At 31.9% G+C, this 21,367-nt stretch overlaps 1 protein-coding gene across 1 annotated transcript in view; it reads right to left on the bottom strand.

The window, feature by feature from the left end:
* The window catches only part of LOC131950244 (uncharacterized), a 54,071-nt gene that overhangs the window by 31,965 nt on the left and 739 nt on the right, over positions 1-21,367 (bottom strand). The window contains exons 2-4 of the mRNA XM_059312315.1: positions 3,587-3,622; positions 212-263; positions 68-103 (exon numbers count right to left, since the gene is read on the bottom strand). Coding sequence (XP_059168298.1) covers positions 68-103; positions 212-263; positions 3,587-3,589 — 91 coding nt within the window. The 5' untranslated portion in view covers positions 3,590-3,622. The remainder of the gene's footprint in view (positions 1-67; positions 104-211; positions 264-3,586; positions 3,623-21,367) is intronic.

Below are 21,367 nucleotides of genomic sequence, written 5' to 3'. Positions count from 1 at the left end.
GTCTGTCTCTGTTTCTGTCTGTCTATAAAAATATGTCTTTTTAATTATAGTAAAAATGAAAACTTACACAAGAATAAATCTTGCAATCTCCAAAATATATTTCCTGTGAAAGTGTAAAACATTTTATTTTCCCGCACTTTGTAAATGTATTGAAAATTAAATTTTGTTATTAATGTATATTATGAAAATAAGCCTACAAAATAAAACTTACCGATTTCATTTAGTGCTGTTATGACCACTGTAGACAGACGTGAGAGAAATGACTGAGGACAGAGGTGTTTTTTTTTTTTTAATTGAAACACAAAATCAAACCCTAACATAGTCGAAAATCATTCTAATTATATAGCCGCTTGTTAAATGCCTGATGCTATTGTTATGTTCTTCTTTGCTAAAACTACAAGATTTTACTGTTGGTACAGACGACTGCTTTTATTAAGCGTTTTAACTTTTGTGAAACTAATTGAAAAATTTCACTCCTAAACCAGAACCTAATTTTTGTAGGTGAAAATGAGTACGCTCATTTTCCACGCTGGGGCTATAACATTTAATCCTTGGGAACAGGACATTACCCACCGTAAATAATCCCACGGACATTACCCCCGACATTACACTCGGAGTATTACCCCCCGCCCTCCCACGGACATTGCTTAAGGCACAGCTAAGGTTAGGATTAGAGCTAGAGTTAGGGTTAGAGTTAGTATTAAGGTCAAGGTTAGGCTTAAACAAATGTCTAGAGTTGGTTTTGGTTTTGTGTTAAGTTTTAGACTGAGGTAAATAATTAGGTTTTGGTCTTTTTCTTAAGGTTAGGATTAAGGTAATATATAGGTATAGATTTTGAGTTAGAGTTAGGATTCTAACTTGAGGAGGGGGTGTCGGGGTGATGGGGGGGGGTAATTAACAATGGGGTAATTGACAGATTGGGTTATTGCTCCGGGGGGTAAATACGGTTGGTAAATGTCCGAGGTGTAATTGACGAGGGCTTGGGTAATGTCCTAATGAATACCTCTTTACTTTTAAATAATTTGTCTTTTTCAAATGGTAATTAAATGCCGCCATTCCGCGAAGCATCCTTCTATTACCTCAACCAACCAGATACGTATGTACCCCCAAAAGTGCTGTTGAAGTTTACACCCTTCACAGATGTCAAATATTTATGTGAAAAGAGGATTATGTGTCAGTTATTTAGAACGTAATTATTCCATTACTGCTACTGTCTGAGACGTTAAACTATGGATATACTTCAGGTAACTAACACTAATACCATAGAAATAAATATTATACCAAAGATTGAGAAAATAAAAAATAAAAATTGAAAAAGTGTATCTTATGACCTCAAAATCTAGTGACAAATGTTATTGGCCGTGCGAAGTCATAACGGCTAATGTCAAAACTGTCTAATTGACGCCATCAAAAGAGCCAGCGACAAATGGATCCCGTCCTATAGGCTCCCGAAAATGTCACGTATATTATACATCCAAACTTCTGTGCTCCCTATTAAGCGTTATGTTAATCGGTATGCATCCAACTTAAATATTGTGACATTGATCATTAAACGTGCAAAGGACTCTATGTTATCTTCTTGAGTTTTGTTGCTTTAAGTAATTTCATTAAATAGTGTTAAAATATCATGTTCATAAAAGTAAAAACTACATTCGGGATTACATTTAGTAAAACGCCGTTACATTTACATACTTAATGCGTAAAAATATTGACCTATAAGCATCTATATATATATATAAAGCAAAGTGGTCGGGTGCCAACCGGGCACTTCCCGGCGCCGCAGGCACTTCAAATTTGGCAGGCTCCTGCCTTGGTGCGAAAGAACACGGGGGCCGTAGCCGGTTGGCCAACAATTCCACGAAGAGGGGGTCAAAACTGATCTCGACTGACCGGCGCCTTATATGAGCAATATATTGAAAAAAAATTCCCACGTAGGAACCTCTTCATAACTCCTGAGGTCGTAGACCGACCCTCGGGGGTGGCAACAAAAACTATGATATGTTCCGGAAAACTCTGGAAGACCTTTAGAACTGACCGGTCCGAATTTTACCTATATAAACATTGTTAATTTTCTGACTCTTTTCAAAACAATGCTTAGGAACTTTGGCTCTGTACATCTCGCTCATTTTTTCCATACACCTGGGTAAATAAAGCGGCCTTATGGATAAACTATCGGTCAGCCTCTGCTCGCACGGCGAGGGCTAAAAAGTTACTTCGCTTAGGTTTTCAAAAAAAAAACATTTTAGAATTTAAAAACTTAATTATTTAGTGACGGCTGATGTGTGGAGTGCTTAAATTTAAATAGCAATGCTAATTTAAGAGAAATTGTTGTTGTTGTTGTTGTTTGTTGTTTCTAGTCCGTTTTCGGAGAAAATATTGGGATGTTCGCAATGTAATATAAATTATGAGTTATACTCAGTGGCGGAACTAGAAAAAAAGGGCCACCCCGCAAAAAAAACATTTTGGCCCATATACATATATATATATATATATATATATATATATATATATATATATATATATATATATATATATATATATATATATATATATATATATATATATATATTTATATATATATATATATATATATATATATATATATATATATATATATATATATATATATATATATATGAAAATAAATACTCAACACGAGCTTGTTCGAAATTTGAAAACATTACAATTCTTAGTTTTTATTTCTTTAGTTAAAATATGTTACAATAACACAACATTAGTGCGAGTGCTTTAAGTGTTTTGAAATTCTTTTTCAATGTCTGACATTTTGCTTTATATTTTACATGTTGGTCAAAGAATATGAAGCATGAAAGCTTTGTATGTGTAATGGTTTCTCGGCTTATGTTTATTATTTTTGTTTTTTGGTATTTAGATTATTAGTTTTTAATATATTTTCTTTTTATACTATGTCATTCTTTATTATGTATTTTTTTTGTTAAATAATTAAGAGAAGTATTTGCTTTTTAACTTGTTAAGTGCAAATCTATTAAAAGTTTCTTAAGAGCACACATATTTGACTATTTAAAAAGGGAAATAAGTCATGGACGTGGTTTGAACGTTTGCCTATCTTTCACACTACAACTCATGTAGCCTATATATTATTTCCTTTTGCGAAACAGCGTGTGTTAGCTACTGTAGTTCATCACCGCTGTAGTAGATCTGTTTTTTTTTTTTTTTAAAACAAAATTATTTTTTTAACTATTAAAATATTGATTATGGTCGGCCGTGGGCCCCTAATTGGCCTGCCCCCCCCCCCCCCCCCCGCATTGCGGGGTCTGGCGGTATTGTAGTTCCGCCCCTGGTTATACTGTTCAGGGAACTTCTGTAGTTCTAATTACCTTTCCAATCATAAATTGCGACCTAACAATAACAACAATATTTTCTCTAAAATTAGCATTACCGTTTAATCGTAAGCACTCAACATAACAGTCAATTACGAATTAAATAAGCATTCAAATTCTAAAATGTTTTTGAAAACTTAAGCGAAGCTAGGAAGTATGCCTAGTTATAATATAGATATAAAAAGATTAATAAGATGATTTTATTTATAAATAAATGTTATACTCACCATTTTCTTTTCAGTTCTCTAAAGCCAAATAATGTGCTGAAATATAAAAAGTGCGAAAAGACGTGTATTAAAGAAGTACCTAGACATGATGAATCAGAATATCGAGTCATTCACTTAATTTTCTCAACTATATTCCCTTTGAATTTCAAAGCAGAAACATCCGATTATTAATTTTTATAATAATATATTATACATTAAAAGGTGACAGGACTAATTATTTCAAACGAAATATCCCAGACTAAATATCTCACGGACAAAAGAAACCAGGACAAAATATATCAGGACAAATGATATTATGGACACATTATCTCAGATAAAATATCTCACAGTAAAATATTTATTGTATTTAGGATTATTTTAGTCGATTTACATTTTGTTTTAAAATGTAATGTCATATTATGGATTTTATTTACTGTTTACACATAATTATTGTGAGATATACCAGTTGAATAACTTAAACTAAATAAACAAAGCATCAAAAGACTGAGTAAACTCACTTTTAAAAAATGTATACATTTATATGAAAGCATTAGATATAAAAATGCAAAAGACAAATCAAATAAAGATATAATACGTAACACATTAATTTCAAAACATTGAAATATTTTTCAAAAAGGAAGTTTGGGTCTACAGGTTCGTAAGGTGAAATTTGTATTTTTATTGCTTCATTAACATTAAAATTTGCTGTTGTCCAGCATAAGTTTTGATCTGAGTGAAAAGTGTGTCAGAATCAATAAAATAAGATCATATAACTATGTAAACATTTCTTCACTCTTACTCAAATTATCGAGTATTTAGAAACCTGAAATAGAGTGAAGAACCGCTTTTAATTTTATGAGGTCAATTCAAAATTTAAAGTAATTCAAGTATAAATTCTTACAGTATATATACAATTTCGTCTACCAAATTGAAAAAAAAAATACTCTTGTTATCGTGTTCACAGGGAAATAGTGTAAAGCAATACTTCTGGTTACCCTGTTTCATTCAAAAAATGAAAGAAAACTTCCCATGCAATAATTGTATGCAATTTTTTCGTCCACATAACTTAAACGGTGCTCTGATTATTAGCTTTTGAGAAATTAAGTACCTTTTCTGTTATCGAAAATCGCTCAAAAGGTGACAATAAACTACTAATTTTATTCAATACTTATACATAATATTTAGTCCACCTAAGTGACAGACACAATAGGCTTGAAAAGCTGATTCCAAATGTTTGTTACCAGAAAGGATTTTTTTAAAACCAAAATTGAATAGTTTACAACATTAGTGTAATGAGCACAAAATAACTTCCGATTTTATTATGGCTAGAAATATTCAAACAAATAATTATCATAAATATAGTATTAATTTAGCAGCCACTAAACTTATTTTTAATTAGTATTGGTAGAGTCATGGTGTTGCGGTGATATGGGATGCTATATTATTTAATATAAAGACAATACAAGGATATACACCATGGACCAATATTGTTTATTTTATCATGGAGAACAATTGTTCTGACTTTTATTTATTTTTTTTTACTCTGCCTGGCCATTCCGGATAACTTCAAGGAGAGGTTAAGGGCAGTTTTTTTTAAATATTTGAATTGACAAAATAATTCTAAACGGCTTTTCAACGGATTATATTCAATATAAAAATTTGAACATAAGTGTAATCGATGGTTCCAAACGGCCTTAAGTTTATAAATGTAACTATAGTTAAATAGTTGGTCATATTTTTTAAAAAGATTTTTTCGAAAATTTAGTTCGATTTCATAGAGTTTCAGGACTATTGTGCTAAAAATCACAATTTTGTCTGTGTGATGTGAGAGCATGTGTGTGTGTGTGTTTACGTGAAAATACAATAATTTGAGTACCATTTTAGTTAAACAGCGTTACTGTACAATAAACTGAAAGTTTATTCTTTTACGAAAAATAAAACAAATTCTTTTATTTTTAAAAAAATTGATATATGCAAGCACCATTTTTTGCGGAAGAATGTAATTATTTCCCCTACTTTTTAATAAGTAAAATAAAAATTATTCTTCAACGATTCGAAAATCAGTTGTGTTTTTTATGTGATGAGCGTTGTTGTGTTTATATTTGTTGTATGTGGTGTGGTACTTATTATTATGTTGGATTAGACTGCTGTTGGATGCTCGTTAAAGCGAATGTAGGCGCTATAATGCTTACAGGGGAATCCGGACGCCCAATCGCATTCTTATTGGTTGTCGGATGTTGCAATTGATTCGAGTTTGTGAATGCTTATAGTAGCCTATCGAATCTATAGCGTATCGCACTATTTAAAACGAACGGGTATGTGCATGTGTATATTTGTTGCCTAATATATGTCGCCGTTTCTCCTATTGAGAATATTTGAAGGACAATTGTTTAAGTCTTGAGTTAGGATCCCTGATTAAACTCATCGTACGTCTCTCAATCCAATCAAGTAATGGGTACCTGACATAAACCATCGGCAAGTAAAGGCTACTGTGCATAGTGTTGATCACATAAATGATAAGATAAATAAATTGAATATTAATTAAAAATTGCCATCTAAGAATACACAATTTAATTGAATGCACTTTATAAATATATCATACTTTTATTTTTTAAAGTATAGTGGTAGAAATTTTATTTAATTATCAGTTGTAGTATACAAAATCATTGTAAAAAATCTGTATTTTAGCAATCTTAATAACAAAGTTTTAAATTTTTTTTTTTTTAAAAACCCAATGGAAAAAAAGCTAAATATTATTTAGTTACTGAAACGAGTCAAATAATAGATGCGCATATTCACATGTAAAATTTGATTATTTAAACGCACGGGCATACTCACTAGTTTGCTAGGACATACACGGTTACCTTCTAATATGTAAATGTTCAAATATTCACAAATAATTCAGTTGTGTAATGTAAGGACAGATGTCGTCTTGCTAGAGTGTGAATTATTGATTGATAAGTTGAGATTGATGTCGACTCAGTGGCGTAGCGAGGTCGGGTGTTACCCGGTGCGGCACTTAATGGTGTCGACCCCCCCCCCCCCCCCCCGAAGGCGTAGCGACCCTTCCCGAGGACAAACATTGAATTTTCAATTTGCATCCCCCCCAAACAACTTTCGATTTTCCGTTTGCACCCCCCCCCCCCCAATCAAACTTTCGATTTGCACCTCTTAAAACACTATTTAACACTCGAATTAATCACTTGATTAAGTGCAGTTGTCATTTTTCTCTATCTATTTTGCCATTCTTTGCCTTGGTGTCACCCACTAAATGGTGTCGCCCGGTGCGGTCCGCACCTCCCCCCCCCCCCCCCTCGCTACGCCTCTGTGTCGACTGACATTTAAATCATAAAGCGCATGCCCATGTTTACTGAATATAAACGCATACGATATTTTTTCTATCAAAACAATGTTTATTGCTCATTAACATTTAGAAGTGGACTTTTTTTAAAAATCCTGATCAATAAAGATATTTAAATTAGAATTTACACTTGTCTAAAGAATCTATAGTATTTTAATGAATTTTGGGCGCAACACTTAACGATATTTCCAAAGCATGTATATTGTATGATTATTTGCAACATGCATTATTAAATACTTTTCGCTTCATTTGTCAAATCTACCTTATACATTAGTCGGACTATTAAGGACTCTCACTGGTATACAATACAAAACATACCAAACATATAGAAAGTAGGCTACTTATGAAAAGAAAACATTCAAATGATGATTGATGAATTCAAAATTTTCATAACTCGGCAAAATCATGAAAAGTATCACCATTCAAACATTCTTGTGTGTGTGTTTTTCTTTAGCCGATTCCTATGTAAATAATCGATTTTTGAAAATGTTTATTCTTGCTTGCTGCAAATTGTAAAACGTTTATTTCATACGAGCCTACCCGCGGCTTATCATACGCCGCTATTTAGTTGTTTTATTTTCTATTTTTCAGTAATTCATAATTTATGAATTCGACAGTACAAATGCTGCCACTGAATATATTTGCTTTAAAACACTATCTGTAGCTCGTTAAGGACGATAACCCCCCCCCCTCCTTTCCCCAACCCCTACCCCCCCCCCCCCCTGAAAGCAGCCTCCTCTTAGTTACCTCCCCTAGATTTAAAATCGTTTCGAACTAAATTATCTGCCCCTAATAGCCGTCACTAAACCCGGCTCTACGATTGTAAACATTTAGCGTGAACCACAGCTCACCAGACCATGTAGGGGTAGGGGTGGTAGGGAGCGCGCTTACAGCTTGGTGTTTTCTAGGCTCTCCAAGAAGAAAATTATATATATATAGATTTGGCAAGCTAGTCAAAAGTAGGCCTTTATAAAACATGCAAGCTTGAAATGGTTGATGGTTTCACGTGTTGTTTTTTTAGTTATATTAATGATATTAATGATGTTAAATAAATCCCTTTTTAAAGCTCTGTCATTCGTTAGTATGTCGCAATTAAATAATAATTAATTAAAGAAAATTAATCGCTTTTTAATTTGATTAACCCTTTCAGGACCAAAGGACACTGGTGTCCCAAATTTTCAAATTATCACCAAATGAAATTGGAATAACATAGAGTTGCTGAATTTGCTTTAAAAAAATTTATTACATGATAGACTTAATATAAATAAAGTTGCTTTCAGTATATATGAGATAGTTTTGTTGTCATAATTATGGGAACTTTGCATTTTTAGACCACTTGCAAAGCTACAGTTTACATTTTTATATAAAAAATACTATCTGTAACAGAAAGAAATTACTTGCGGTTTTTCAAAGGTTTACTATTTAGGTATTATATTTACATTTGTTTTTCCTAATAGCTTTGCTTATTTTTTTAAAAAAGTAATTTTTTTTGCTTGGGACATATATGTCCCTACGGTCCGGAAGGGAGCTAACTTTTTTTACAATGTTGCTAAGCATGAGTTTTGGCTTTAGAATACAAATAGTTGCAAAGCTTTTATTTACTATAACTGAACAAAATGCTGTGCAAATACTGATTATTTACAATAATGACGGTGAAAACAACTTGTTTCTTTATGAAAAAGATGTGAATTTTCTGTAGAAATATGCCGACAAAGTAAGTGTAGAAGCTATAATCGAATGACTTGTTCAAGTCCCAGAGCAGATTGTCACTACTACGATAAGGCCTACACCTTATTCTAGTCATTCTATTTTGCATACATTGCATACATCGTCAATGTCACATGCTATAGTGACTAATATTCCCTCAAATCTGCATGGTCCGCGCAGTATTTGTGAACATGCCGCACTGTCCTTTCGTAAAATAAATGTTACCTTGTATGAGATTTTTAGTACACCGCGCACAAAAATATACGATGTACACTTGAGTTTTCCCCTCAGAGGGAGCGTTAATAGTTACAATTACGCCTCCGACATCCCCCAACCCGATATTACCACCTCCGAGCAATTACCCCTCGTCCAGTTATGGATAAGTTAGGACTAGGGTTAGGTTAGGGTTAGGGCTTGTTTTAGGGTTAAATGTAGATTTACAGTTGGAGTTAGGGGTTTTGTTAGGGTTAGCTATAGGCTTGGAGTTTGGGGTTAAGATCAGGGGTCTTCAGCATCGGTGGGGGGGGGGGGGAGTGGAATTTGACGGGGTGGTAATGTCCTAGACCCGAAGCTGACACATATCATTATCATCAATAGAACTAGACTTCCCCAAAACATGAACGACCAAACGTTTTTGTGATAATTGAACATGGAGAATGGAGCAAGATATTATTTTCAACTATAGGCTTCTGAAAACACAGTTTCCAATAAAAGTTATTGACTATGGTTATAGGAAATTGACAATAGATGTTGATTGAAATGAAGATCCTAATGATTTTAGGCAATCAAATCCATGTTTCATACATTGATAATTTGTTGCCAAGATAATGATTTGGAGTCAAAAAGCCATTTATACCTATATTTGACAACAATTCAACTCTTGCTACAATGCAAAACCAAGCTTGAATATAGGCAAATGATAGCAAGAGCTCACATTTTGGGATTACATCAAAGAGATATCGCCTCAAGACCTGTTCGTAGAGGCAAGAATTTCACTTCAACCCTACCAGAAGTTGATAATTCAAAGGAAGAAAAACGCAGGAGTTATACACAATGTGTAACAGAAAAGATTGAGAACAGAGCGGACAATATGCATTATATCTGCCATGTATGTTATATAACATCACATAACTGCTTCCATAAGCTCCATTCATAGATGACAATACACTCATAAAGGACATAAATGTGTTCTCAATACTGATATTTTCAATTTCTAATGTACTAGAACAACTAACACACGTTAGATCACATTTAGAATAAACATATTGACATAACTCATAACATAACCTATTTTCGATAATTTTCCTTTGAGGACCGTAGGGACACATATGTCCCATGCTGTATCTCAAAAACTATTTAAGATATCGGAAAACCATTAACATTTTTGAAATCTACGTGTCATTTTACTGCTAAATATGTGCACAGATATTTGAAATTATGCCTGTAATCCCTGTGGTCCTGAAAGGGTTAATTCAAAACTATGGGTACACGTATTAGAGTATATAAAGGAGCTTTATGGGTACCCATATGAGACTTTTTAAATAAGTCATTGAAGTGGTTTGAACGTTTGCCTATCTCTCACAATACCGGTCATTTCGTTATTTATTTATTTTTATTTTACACACCAGTGTGTCTTAGCTACTGTTAAACAATCTCTGCTGTATTAGATCTGTTTGCTATTTACAAAAGCATTATCAAGGTGCAAAGAAACATATTATTTTGTAATAAAAATTTCGTTGCTATTTGGTCGGATTTTGGGGTATCCTAAATGCCACCCCCTCCCCACCAGTATTTACGCCCCTGTTGATGGGTTCAATTTAAAGGCTGTTACAGAGCATGGGTTTAACTATTGATTACGGCAACATATGTTTCAAATACGTATTTGATAATTTGCATTTCAATGTTCAGCTTTTTATTGATCCAACGCTGAGAATATTACGTTATCATGTTGGCCGCACGCTTTGGTAGCAGAGACGCCTTAAGGGAAAGACATCCGCCCTCCATGGACAATACAACTGGCATCTAAAGTCAATAGTTATGCGTCGGTAACACCATAGTGATCAGGTGACAAATGCTTATTTAAACGACAGCGGTCATCGCGGAGCGAAATTTGTCGTAGCGTACATGCAAACGAAAGCCTCTTTCGTTACCTCGCAGATACGGTATAGGGCATTAGTTTCTAATGAATTTCTGTTTATAAAAGCCATAAGTAGACTGTAGAACAGCAGGCAAAGAGATTTGGAAATGTCAAGTAGGAACATGTAGGCTACAGCGAAAGTTCACACAATACATGATCACATAGTATTGGAATTGTGTGATCATAACGATGGACCTGCCAGCAAAGTAACGTAAACTTTTTTTTGTGTTGATGATGCAGTAAAAACAACAGTTTTAAGTTACGAACATGAAGACCCATTCACATTTGTTTGTTAAGTTTAACAAATTCATTTTATAACAATCAATTATTATGCGTAAAAAGAGTAAACAAAACCATATTGACAGTCAATTAAAAAGAGTTCAAATCAACTAAAATCATCCTACATACTATCAAAATTTAGTTGTGAGATATTTTGTCTGAGATATTTTGTCAGAGATCATTTGTCCATGGTATCATTTGTCCTAATATATTTTGTCCTGGTATCTTTTGTCCGTGAGATATTTTGTCTGGGATCATTTGCCCTGAGATCATTTGTCGTGGAACCCATTTACAAAGCTAGATTACATTAGTTTGTATTATAAAATTGATTATGGGGAAAAACTAAGCTCATAGTGCACTTATTATTAGTAGCCTAAATAGTATATAGAGTTTAGATGAAACGCAAACGATAGTTAAATAATTTTTATTTAAACTACTAGATTTGAGAAGACATACAGGCTCATTTAAATAGGCCTTCTTTACTTTCAGGTAGTAGCTTACAATATAAGAGCTTACTTTAAAACAGATTTCAGTATGATAAATAACATTGTTTTTATGCTAGGTTTTATTTCCAATTATTTTTCTTAAAGCCTCAATCTTTTCAAAAGTAATCCAACAAAATATATCCTATGTCAAGAATATAATGAGTATTTTTTTTTTAGAAAGGGTTTAAGTTGTGTCAAAGGCTATGATTAGGTGTCATCAAGAGTGGATATGCTGATATTGATAAAAATATGGATTTTCTTGTATACTATTTTTAATACTAACAAATATTTTTTGTTCCATTATAGTATGTGTGTAGGCCTATTGTTTTCAAGGTTTGAGCTACCATGGATGGAAATGTAAGAAAAGTATGCAGAAAAATGCTGTAAGTCAAACGTTTTTTTAAAATATGTAATGCATACAAGTTTACATAAATTTTAATATTATAAATTACTGTTACTAAAGGTTCAATAGTAAAGTTTAGTGTGAAATTTTGAAGGCTAAGAAATTAATAATTTGTAATTATGTGGGCATGCCTAAGTGTAAATATATTAAAGTACATATTTCTCTTTAGACCTAATGATCCTTTGAACAGATAAATTAAAGTTCATATGTTTCACTACCTCGGCACATGAAGGGATAATGTGGTCAGCACTATGCACAGCCACCTTTTTGCTTTCCCCAATGTTAAGTACCCATCAGAGCTGAGTGTTCTCAGGTACGTCCTACAGGGCATAGACACAAGTCCAAACCGAGATCAGAACTCGAGACTTTTGGGCTAGCAGCCAAACGCTCTACTATTTAGCCACACCAAGTGTAAATACATTAATCATCCATATTTCAAGTGACATAACTAACTGGTCCTTTACAATAAATGACATAACATTTTCAATTTTCTAATTATTTATTTAAAATGTTCAACATATAAATGAAACTATTTCAATATCATATGGCTTAATTATTACATTATCATAAACAAATAATAAAATAATACATACATGTAACAATTTAAATTCTTCAGAAAATCAAGATTACTTTCTCAAAGTAGTTCTCAATATTGTTTTTTGCACAATATTGACAGGATTGCATTGTTCTTATTTTTGTGAAAAGCAAAAAGATTAATCTTAACAATATTATTATATATATCTATATATCTAATATACATTGATTATTAATTTAATAAATGTGTACCTTGCACAACCTGATCACACATAAACCATACAATTTACATAGTGAAAAGATTTTATTTTTGTCATCCTTTGTTAAATGTACATAAAAGAATAGATCATTGTGTTTTATATATACTTATAATACTTACATATTAAATTTAATAAGTATAATAATTTGAAATATATAATTACAGACATGATGAACCATGAATATTTTATATTTCACTCCAAGGTAAATGGAACTTCATGAAAATTGAAGAAAAATTAATAACAAGTAAATGAACATGGTGTTATGGGTTGCTGCAATCACCACTTTTTTATAATTTTTCAAGGACAATTTAAATGTAGTAAAGAAATAGGGATGCTACTACAAATCTGGTGATGTCTTTTATATCTACACAAAGGAATCAGTTACTAGCTTGTGCAAGTATGAAAAAAAACATGTATAATGTAAATGTAACTGTAAGTATTCAGATATATATATAAACATCTTAAAATGTACAGTAAATTAAGTGAATAAATTATTACACTCCAAAATTGTCATTGAGTGTTATTGGAATGTTTAATAGTTTTGTTTCTTTTCAGTTACATTTGAACAAAGCTATGAAAGTAACATTTCTTCATGTGAATGTCCCGGAGGAGCTAACAGGTGTTCACAGACTGCTGTACAGTTTTGCCTTGTTTATTCACCAAGAAACCCCATTAACAACTTATGATAATGCTGTTAAGGATCTGCTTTTGGTTTCTCAACTCCAGAAATACAAGATGAAGAGTATAAGTTGCCATTATTTAAAGATATTTTATTTTAGAATATACTGATTTTCAGATAATTTTGATTTTGATGAAATTTATTGTTAAAAAAAATCAATGTTAAAAATAAAGTCCAAATAAATAAAATATATTAGATTACATTAGGCCAATGAAACAAAACCCTCATATTTGCCATAATTATTTATATCAAACAATATAATTAAAATACTAATGTATGTAAAATTATTTAATTACATACAATTTTCTTTACCACATTTACAATTTGTATTTGTGATGAAATAATATGCTCATAATTATATCAAAATAATAATAAAATCACAGTACATTAGTATTACAGTAACTTTCATTGAGCAATAATATTTAACTTTAATCAACTGTTGTTTTTCTTTTAATTAATATTATTTTATTTCAGGAGATTCTTGTATATTATCAACAATTATGAACACAAAAATATTCCCATTTAAATAATTGTATGTAATGTTCAGATTAATACAATGAACTATATATGTAGTTCAAATGTACACCATGTATTCATGTATGTTTAATTATGCATTTGTGTAAATTGTGATACACACATGAAGCCTAATATTTATATATATATATATATATATATATATATATATATATATATATATATATATATATATATATATGTGTGTGTGTGCGTGTTTTTGTACAAAGTTAAAACATTATTTTTGTATTAAAGGAGTTTGTAGATTAACAATTAATTAAAACACAATATCTATGTGTGTTCTCATCTCGTGGGGTATGCATGTTAATATTTTAAAAACTTTAATGCGCTGAATTGCACGCTCTACATGTACCCTACATCTTGCAATAGTTTTTGTACATTTTATCTCATTCTCTGTAAATTGGGGATTACTTTAAATAGGAGGGATATTTACAGACTCACCTGGGGGAAGTATATTTTGAATCAAAAATCCTTTATCGCTAAAATTAAATCTCCTGGTTGAAAAAATTTTATTACACATGATTTGAGAAAAATTAGTTTATCTGATAATGATCCAAGAAACATATTGGAAACAAATGAGATGTAGCCATTAGGGCAGATGCCAATTAGCACCTTAAATGTGTTTTTTGATTTATAAGAGGAATATGTTGCTCTTTGCTTATCCATCTCTTTTGGGATTTCAATTTGTACTTCTGTGCAGTCAACTACCATTCTACAATTGGGATATTCTGAAAAGCTTGAAGGTGCAGCTTTTCTTATTTTATTCATACTAGGGTATGTTTTCATTAAAATATTTTTAATAACAATTTATGCATTAAGTATGTAAATGTAAGAAAAATGTTAAGTATAGTATTAATGCTGCAATTAAAAAGAGATGACAAATGAAGATATGTGTAGTCTTGTCTTAGTTTCATTAATGTGATAAAAATCTGATCCTCTAAGGATATGGTGTTAAAATTAACTTTCCAGCCACAATAATAATGAATGTTATCTTAAAAACGGCGAACGACGTTACACAAAACCAGAAACATATCTTTTGAATTAATACCAGTTTCCATTTTAAGTATAGATTCTGTCACATAAAGCCAACTATAAATAGGTTTTTTCAATAATTCTGATTGGAGTACTTTAATTTCTACCTTGGCTGAGTCTAAAGGTTTTTGAAGCATTGCATTTTGAGCTAGAAGAGACCTTTGATCAAATTTCCATTCAACTTCTTTATTACCGCAGGTAGAATTTAAAGATGGCACTGGCAAAGTATGAATAGGTATATTTTCAGATATACATGAAGATGTGTCATTAAATGGTAAATTAACAATACATTGATAATTATTTTCATTTTGACAATATGGTGATAGGCTGAATTTTTTTTTATGAAGGTGGATTTACAAAATAAGGCAAAGTTTCAGTTTCTTCTAGCCCTTTCCCCGGCAACATATTTGGTACCCTGTCCCCGGCAACTGGGTGGATCACACCCAAAGACTTTCTTAAAGTAAATTCTTTTCTTTGTTCATTGTGGGGTGGGTAACAATACTGACAAAGTTGAGGTATTCAGGGCACAGAGGCCATGGTGAACACAAGACATGTTGTTGTCAATGGGAGAGCTGTAATATGATACTAGTGGTTGATGGGATTCTCAAGCAAGAGTTAACCTGTGGGTGGACACATGTAGTGATTTATACTCTTTGCTGGAGTTCTGACTTGCAGTTACAGACAGAACTGTAGTTTAGAGTTACAATAGGTTAATGAAATGCAGGGGTAAGATTGCCTGTGGGAGGACATAAATAGTGATGTGTACTCTTTTAGGGAGCTCTGGAATGTAGATAGAGACATTCGAGCCTTTTAGAGTAACTTGACATTAACCTCATTAGGAGTACGAATGAGGACAAAAAGGCAAAACAACTTTGTAATGCTGCTTGAAAGTTAATACTGGGCAATTAATTGATCAAACTGGGAGTGGGGTGGGTGTTCTACAGGTTGTGACCCTGAGAGTAAGGTTTATAAATAGTCACAAACATTATTGAGAACTCAACAGAAACAAGTCTTGAACGCTTTTGTCTAAACTCAAGTGCTAATGATAAAGGAATGTATTTGTCAGTTTTAGTATAGCAGGTGAAAATAACCAACAAGGTTTGAGTCTGAACTATTAGTATCAGAGGTAGAAGATGAATAATGGCAGCCATCAGTATCAAGCAGCTCTGATGACGAGGTCTACCCAATATACTGCATTTCAACTATCAATACTGTGTCAACAGTTGGCACTCATAATGAAATGAAACGGCTGGTGCAAAGTGAAGAAAAAGAAATATTTTCAGGAAAAAGTAACAGTACACTAGACCACTGCCTGAAGTGCTAATCCCAGGAAATTTATAAACAGCCTGACCCAAAATATTTCTTCTGTGCATGAATACAAAAAATAATACAACCAATATTTGACTGCATTAGCAGGGATGGAGAGAAAGCAAGAGGAGACACTGGCACTCTGCAGAATAACAATTTAGTTGTATGTCAATTCAGTTCTGCTTATGGAAATTTTTGAAGGCAGAATTTTCTATGAAGAAATTCAGCAACCTTCTGGGTCATATTCACTTCACAACAATAACACAAACAGTCCATCAGGCTCATTGTATATTTGCTTCCATTATGGTAGATATTCCATTCAAATTTAGAAAGGTGTTATGTTTCTGGAGAGATCATTACTAATTAGCAACTGGTTGATTTTAGAGGTGGGAGTAGATTTATCCAATACATACCAAGCAATTCCGATAAGTATGGAATTAAAATATTTTGGACCTGTGACTCATGTAACACCACTAAAAGGGTGCCCATATTTTGTCAAAGAAAACTAAAGTTCCCTGCCAGCAAAAGGAAATGTCCAGTTATTTTAATTTTAACTAACAACTGTGCTCTCTGAGGTGTAAATTATTAAAACGTGTTAATGTTCTATTATTTTGTTACCAAAGTTGATTACTTCAATCTGGTTTGATATTTTTGTTACTCAAATACCTTCAGATTGTTAATTTATAGTTAAACTTTGAAAATGTAAAACAATGACTTAACCCACAATGAGTAAAAACAAATTGTTAGAAGCCAGTTTATAAGTTATAAATATTTTTACCACTTAAAATTGTCTAAGGGTGTGTAGCACCCAGTTGCCAGGGACCGTATAAAAAAAATTCAAACCCTCATAAAAAAATTTTTTACGCATATTTTTAAAATTTACAACCCCCAATGTGTTTATCCCAACCACCTTATAGATGGGAATGAGGCCCAAAAAAATTTATAAAACGAGACTCGAGATATGAGCAAAAATATAGTGACTTCGGGTCGATTACACCCAGTCGCCGGGGAAAGGGTTAACTTAGATGTTTTAATGCTTGCAACACATAAACTGGAGGGAGTATGAAGTGATGTTGAAGACAATGTGGATGTATTGGAAATACAATGTAAAATGTCAGTAGCAGATGCATTAAAAAGCGGTAATAGATTAGATTTCATAGAGCTAGAAGGTACATCTTCAGGTTGGAACATCAATAAGGAATCCGGACAATTCTTCTTCTCCCCATTTATAAAATGGCAGGAACACACTCTTGAAAATTTCGTAGGTTCTCTGTCAGGTCGACTTAAATAAATATAATTTACATTCATTAACTTTTGTTTAAATTTATTTTAGGTCGAAATAAAAGCAAAGTCAATCTAATAATTTTATGAAAATTAGTAGAATATTGACATTTTACATAGAATCGTCGAAGTTAATGGTTTAGACATTAATGTAAATAAATTCAGATGAACATCCCACGATACTCATGAGATAGAAACGGAAAGCCTAGAGAACCTGATAGCTGACATCTACTTGTTTCTTAAATCAGGATTTTTAATAGTTGACGAAAAAAATGACAGCCGTTTTTGCGAGTTCTATGTAGTATGTTTGCATCCCTCATCGAAACACAAAACCATATTTTATAATATCGAGAATTAGTAGAATCTAACAAGCTATATTTTTAAGTCTAATTATTAGTAATTATTCGACTACTGTGCTAGAATCTAATTTTCAAATAATGGGTCTTTAGTCTTAGTTAATTTCAATTTGCTAGCTTTCTCAATTAACCAGCAGTAGACTTTTAAGTAAGAATTATTTGATTGCGTTATTCACTAGCTGCTTGAATGTCTTCCTAACATTAACATACTAAAATTTAGATCTAAACTTTGGTCTAGTTTAAAGAGAACTTAAATCTAGATCTATTTCAATATCCTAGAACTGCAAACAAAAGGTTTGTTATTGTGTTCAAAGTTACAGACCTGCAAACAAAAGGTTTGTTATTGTGTTCAAAGTTTAAAGAGAAAGCGGAAGTAACTTTCTGGTTTTCTTGGCCAAAATGGTAAAAATATTCAGATTTGGTTTACAAAAACGCCAACCGGCAGGACTCCATTTGGACTCCACTTCATCAGCCTATAAAATGTGACAAACTGAGTTACATGATTTCATCACAAATTTATAACCCACCTTTCCAGCTACAGACCCACCACCGCAATAGCCTAGAGAGTGTAACTGAATGTTTACACTGGATAAGCTGAATTTGTTAATTGTTATCTTTTGCTGGTATAATTAATAACCTTCGTGTCAGAAAAGAGTTCGTTCTAAATTGTTCAGATTTACATTACGACATTGGAGTTGGTAAGAGCACACGATTGTTATTTTCAGTTCAAATCCGAGCAAATAAGTTTTTAAAGTCATTTTAAGTGGTTTGTCTAGGGCCCAGTGTTGCCATCCCTCTCCACGCCTGAACACAGCAGGATACCTTTAGTAAGTTGGCCTACGTTTTATTACATTTTGGAAATGTATAGACAATAATATTCACTATTTTAAGCAAGAAAATTGTTAGTGTATCTTTGATCAGAAATGAAAATACGTTCATATCTAAGTTTCTATGTGTGCTAAAAACATCATCCCTTTTTCTGTGTGCGCAATTTTTGGTATACGCATTTTTATGTAAGCTCTATTATGCAACTCTATTGGAAATTTAAAACAATTAAAGTACTGAATGAAAAATTAGTAAAAAAAAACGTTTTAACAACAAGCTTTCATGTAATAATGCACTAAAAAGTAGAAAAATAAATTATACACTACTATTAAAATAACTATAAAGAAAAGCGTGGGTCTCTTCCTAACAGAGTTTCTTCCAGCATCTCTTGAAATTTATATAATTTATAATATAGAAAATATGATATTTAAAAATAATGTTTGGGAGTACAGCGTGGTCCTTATATTAAAGAAAAACTGTGTGATAATGTACAATAATAATAATATAATATTAGACTAATATTTAGCAGATACCCCTTAGTATAACTTGCATAAAATTCTCTACTTATACCAATTCATACATGTAGACAGTGTTTGAATATATTAGGCATACATATCTAGCCTACAACTATTGACTGCATCCCATAACACATTAAATAATATTACTGTAGGTAATAAATGTTTATTTATTTTTATAAAAGCAATCAAAACTTAATTTATAAAACCATGAAGTATATTATAATTTGCGATTGTTTTATTTATCTCTTTTTGTCTAGAATGATGGAATCTAAATGCAAGTGACATTGGTATATTATTTGATTATTTACCTTATAACGTTACAACTTAATAAATATGGGTAAATGTAAGTAGTGGCGATTATCGTTAAGGAAAAACAATGGTATAATACTATTTGACTGATATTCTTACGTATACATTCACATAAAATAATAATATTCGATCATAGTAAAATTATCAGTGATTCATTATTGTTATTTAAATTATTATTCAATTTGTGCAAGTGTGGAGATAAAGTATATAGATCTAGATATAATTAAAAGCTTGTTTTAGTAATAACATTGTTCATTTTTTACAGGATGCCTAGAATGAGCAAAGATTATTACAGAAGAATTCTGTCAGAAAAGAGATTGCATTCGTCTTTGGTCACTAATGTCTAAATTATTATTCATCTATTGATTCGCCTGATGTCTGTACATTTATATGATGTACATTTATAAGAAGATAGCTCTAGTACTTTTAAGGAAAAGGAATTGATCAACTTGGTTTTTGAGCACAAGGGCTTTCATCTGTTCGAGATTATTTTATTTAACACTATGTAATATTTTCCAACATTTCATAGATGAAGACTATTTAAGTATAATGGGTGAACAAATGCACATTTACTAGATCTGCATTACACAGTGGAATCCAGAAAAATCTTTGATGTAGCACTTATAAATCAATTCATTGGCTTCTATCAGTCATGTCTCTGGTTTCTGCAAATGGCCAGTTATCAGCATGGTAGATATTATAACGTTTGGGCTATAAACAAAATTGAATAATTGAAAACCACTTTACATTTAAAACAATAAAAATTTCAAGTTATACTCGATAGAGATTACGTACAGCAAAATGAGGCTATATATTGACTGGCACTAGTAATAGTGATATGGTGCAAATAATGTAAATTTCTATCTTGTAAACTAATTTCTAATTCTCCGGATGGGGATAAAAAAGTATTTTACAAAATCAATAATTACTCAATAAATTTCAAATTTCCTTTTTTTTTTTTGCAATTTTTTATCCACCGTTGAATAGTGTAGCAAAGTCGCTACATGCTTTGCAAAACAAACACTATTTGATAAAGTAATGCAATTTTCTCATAATTTATATTCTCTACACAACCTACCATGTAAGATTTTACTTTTCTAAAACGCTTTCACAAAATTAATAAAAGCAGTGAAGCGTTAGTTGTTTCATTTTATTTACGCTCGGAGTTTAGGCGGGCATAGTGGGCACGGTAGTTCCGTCAATAATAGTGAGTTTGGAAAATAGCTCCTGTAATACCGTGTTAGTAAGTATTTATTTCGACTGGAAACTAAGAAAAATCGTATCAGCCTAATAGTAAATATGTTATTTGTAGAGCTTGGACAAGCAGACCTAATTTCATTTGGAAAAAATATCAACCATTGCGGAGCTTTATAAAAAGAATCAAGGCGTATGAAGTCGTGCAGTGTGTGTTCGCGCAACGCGCTAATTGGGTCACTAGATATACAAACACATAGTTTACCTGAACTACTGTCATGCTGTTGTTTCCTCGAGCCTATTGTGTAAAAGAAAGTGGTGAGTTTAAATTAATTTTGCTAGACCTGGTTATCTTTATATTTCAAGCTATCAAAAGTATATTAAGATGTTGTAGAAACTGGCTGCCAAATATAATCAATAAATACATTAGATAAAAAAAATCATCTAGGCTTAGTGTTATAAAAGTTGGTAATCTATCATTATATGTACGTAAAATCTTCCGAGACTAGTAATGTGAAAGAACGGTGACTAATTAAATTTAGTATTTAATTCACTTTTTATGAGGATTTATGTTTTAATAGTTACATAAATGTTTAAAAG

Source organism: Physella acuta, unplaced genomic scaffold (assembly GCF_028476545.2).
Source record: "Physella acuta isolate Inbredline_101_S28 unplaced genomic scaffold, ASM2847654v3 ptg000746l, whole genome shotgun sequence".
NCBI lineage: Eukaryota > Metazoa > Mollusca > Gastropoda > Physidae > Physella > Physella acuta.
Note: the sequence above shows the minus strand (reverse complement) of the source record. Positions and strands in the feature narration are given on the sequence as shown.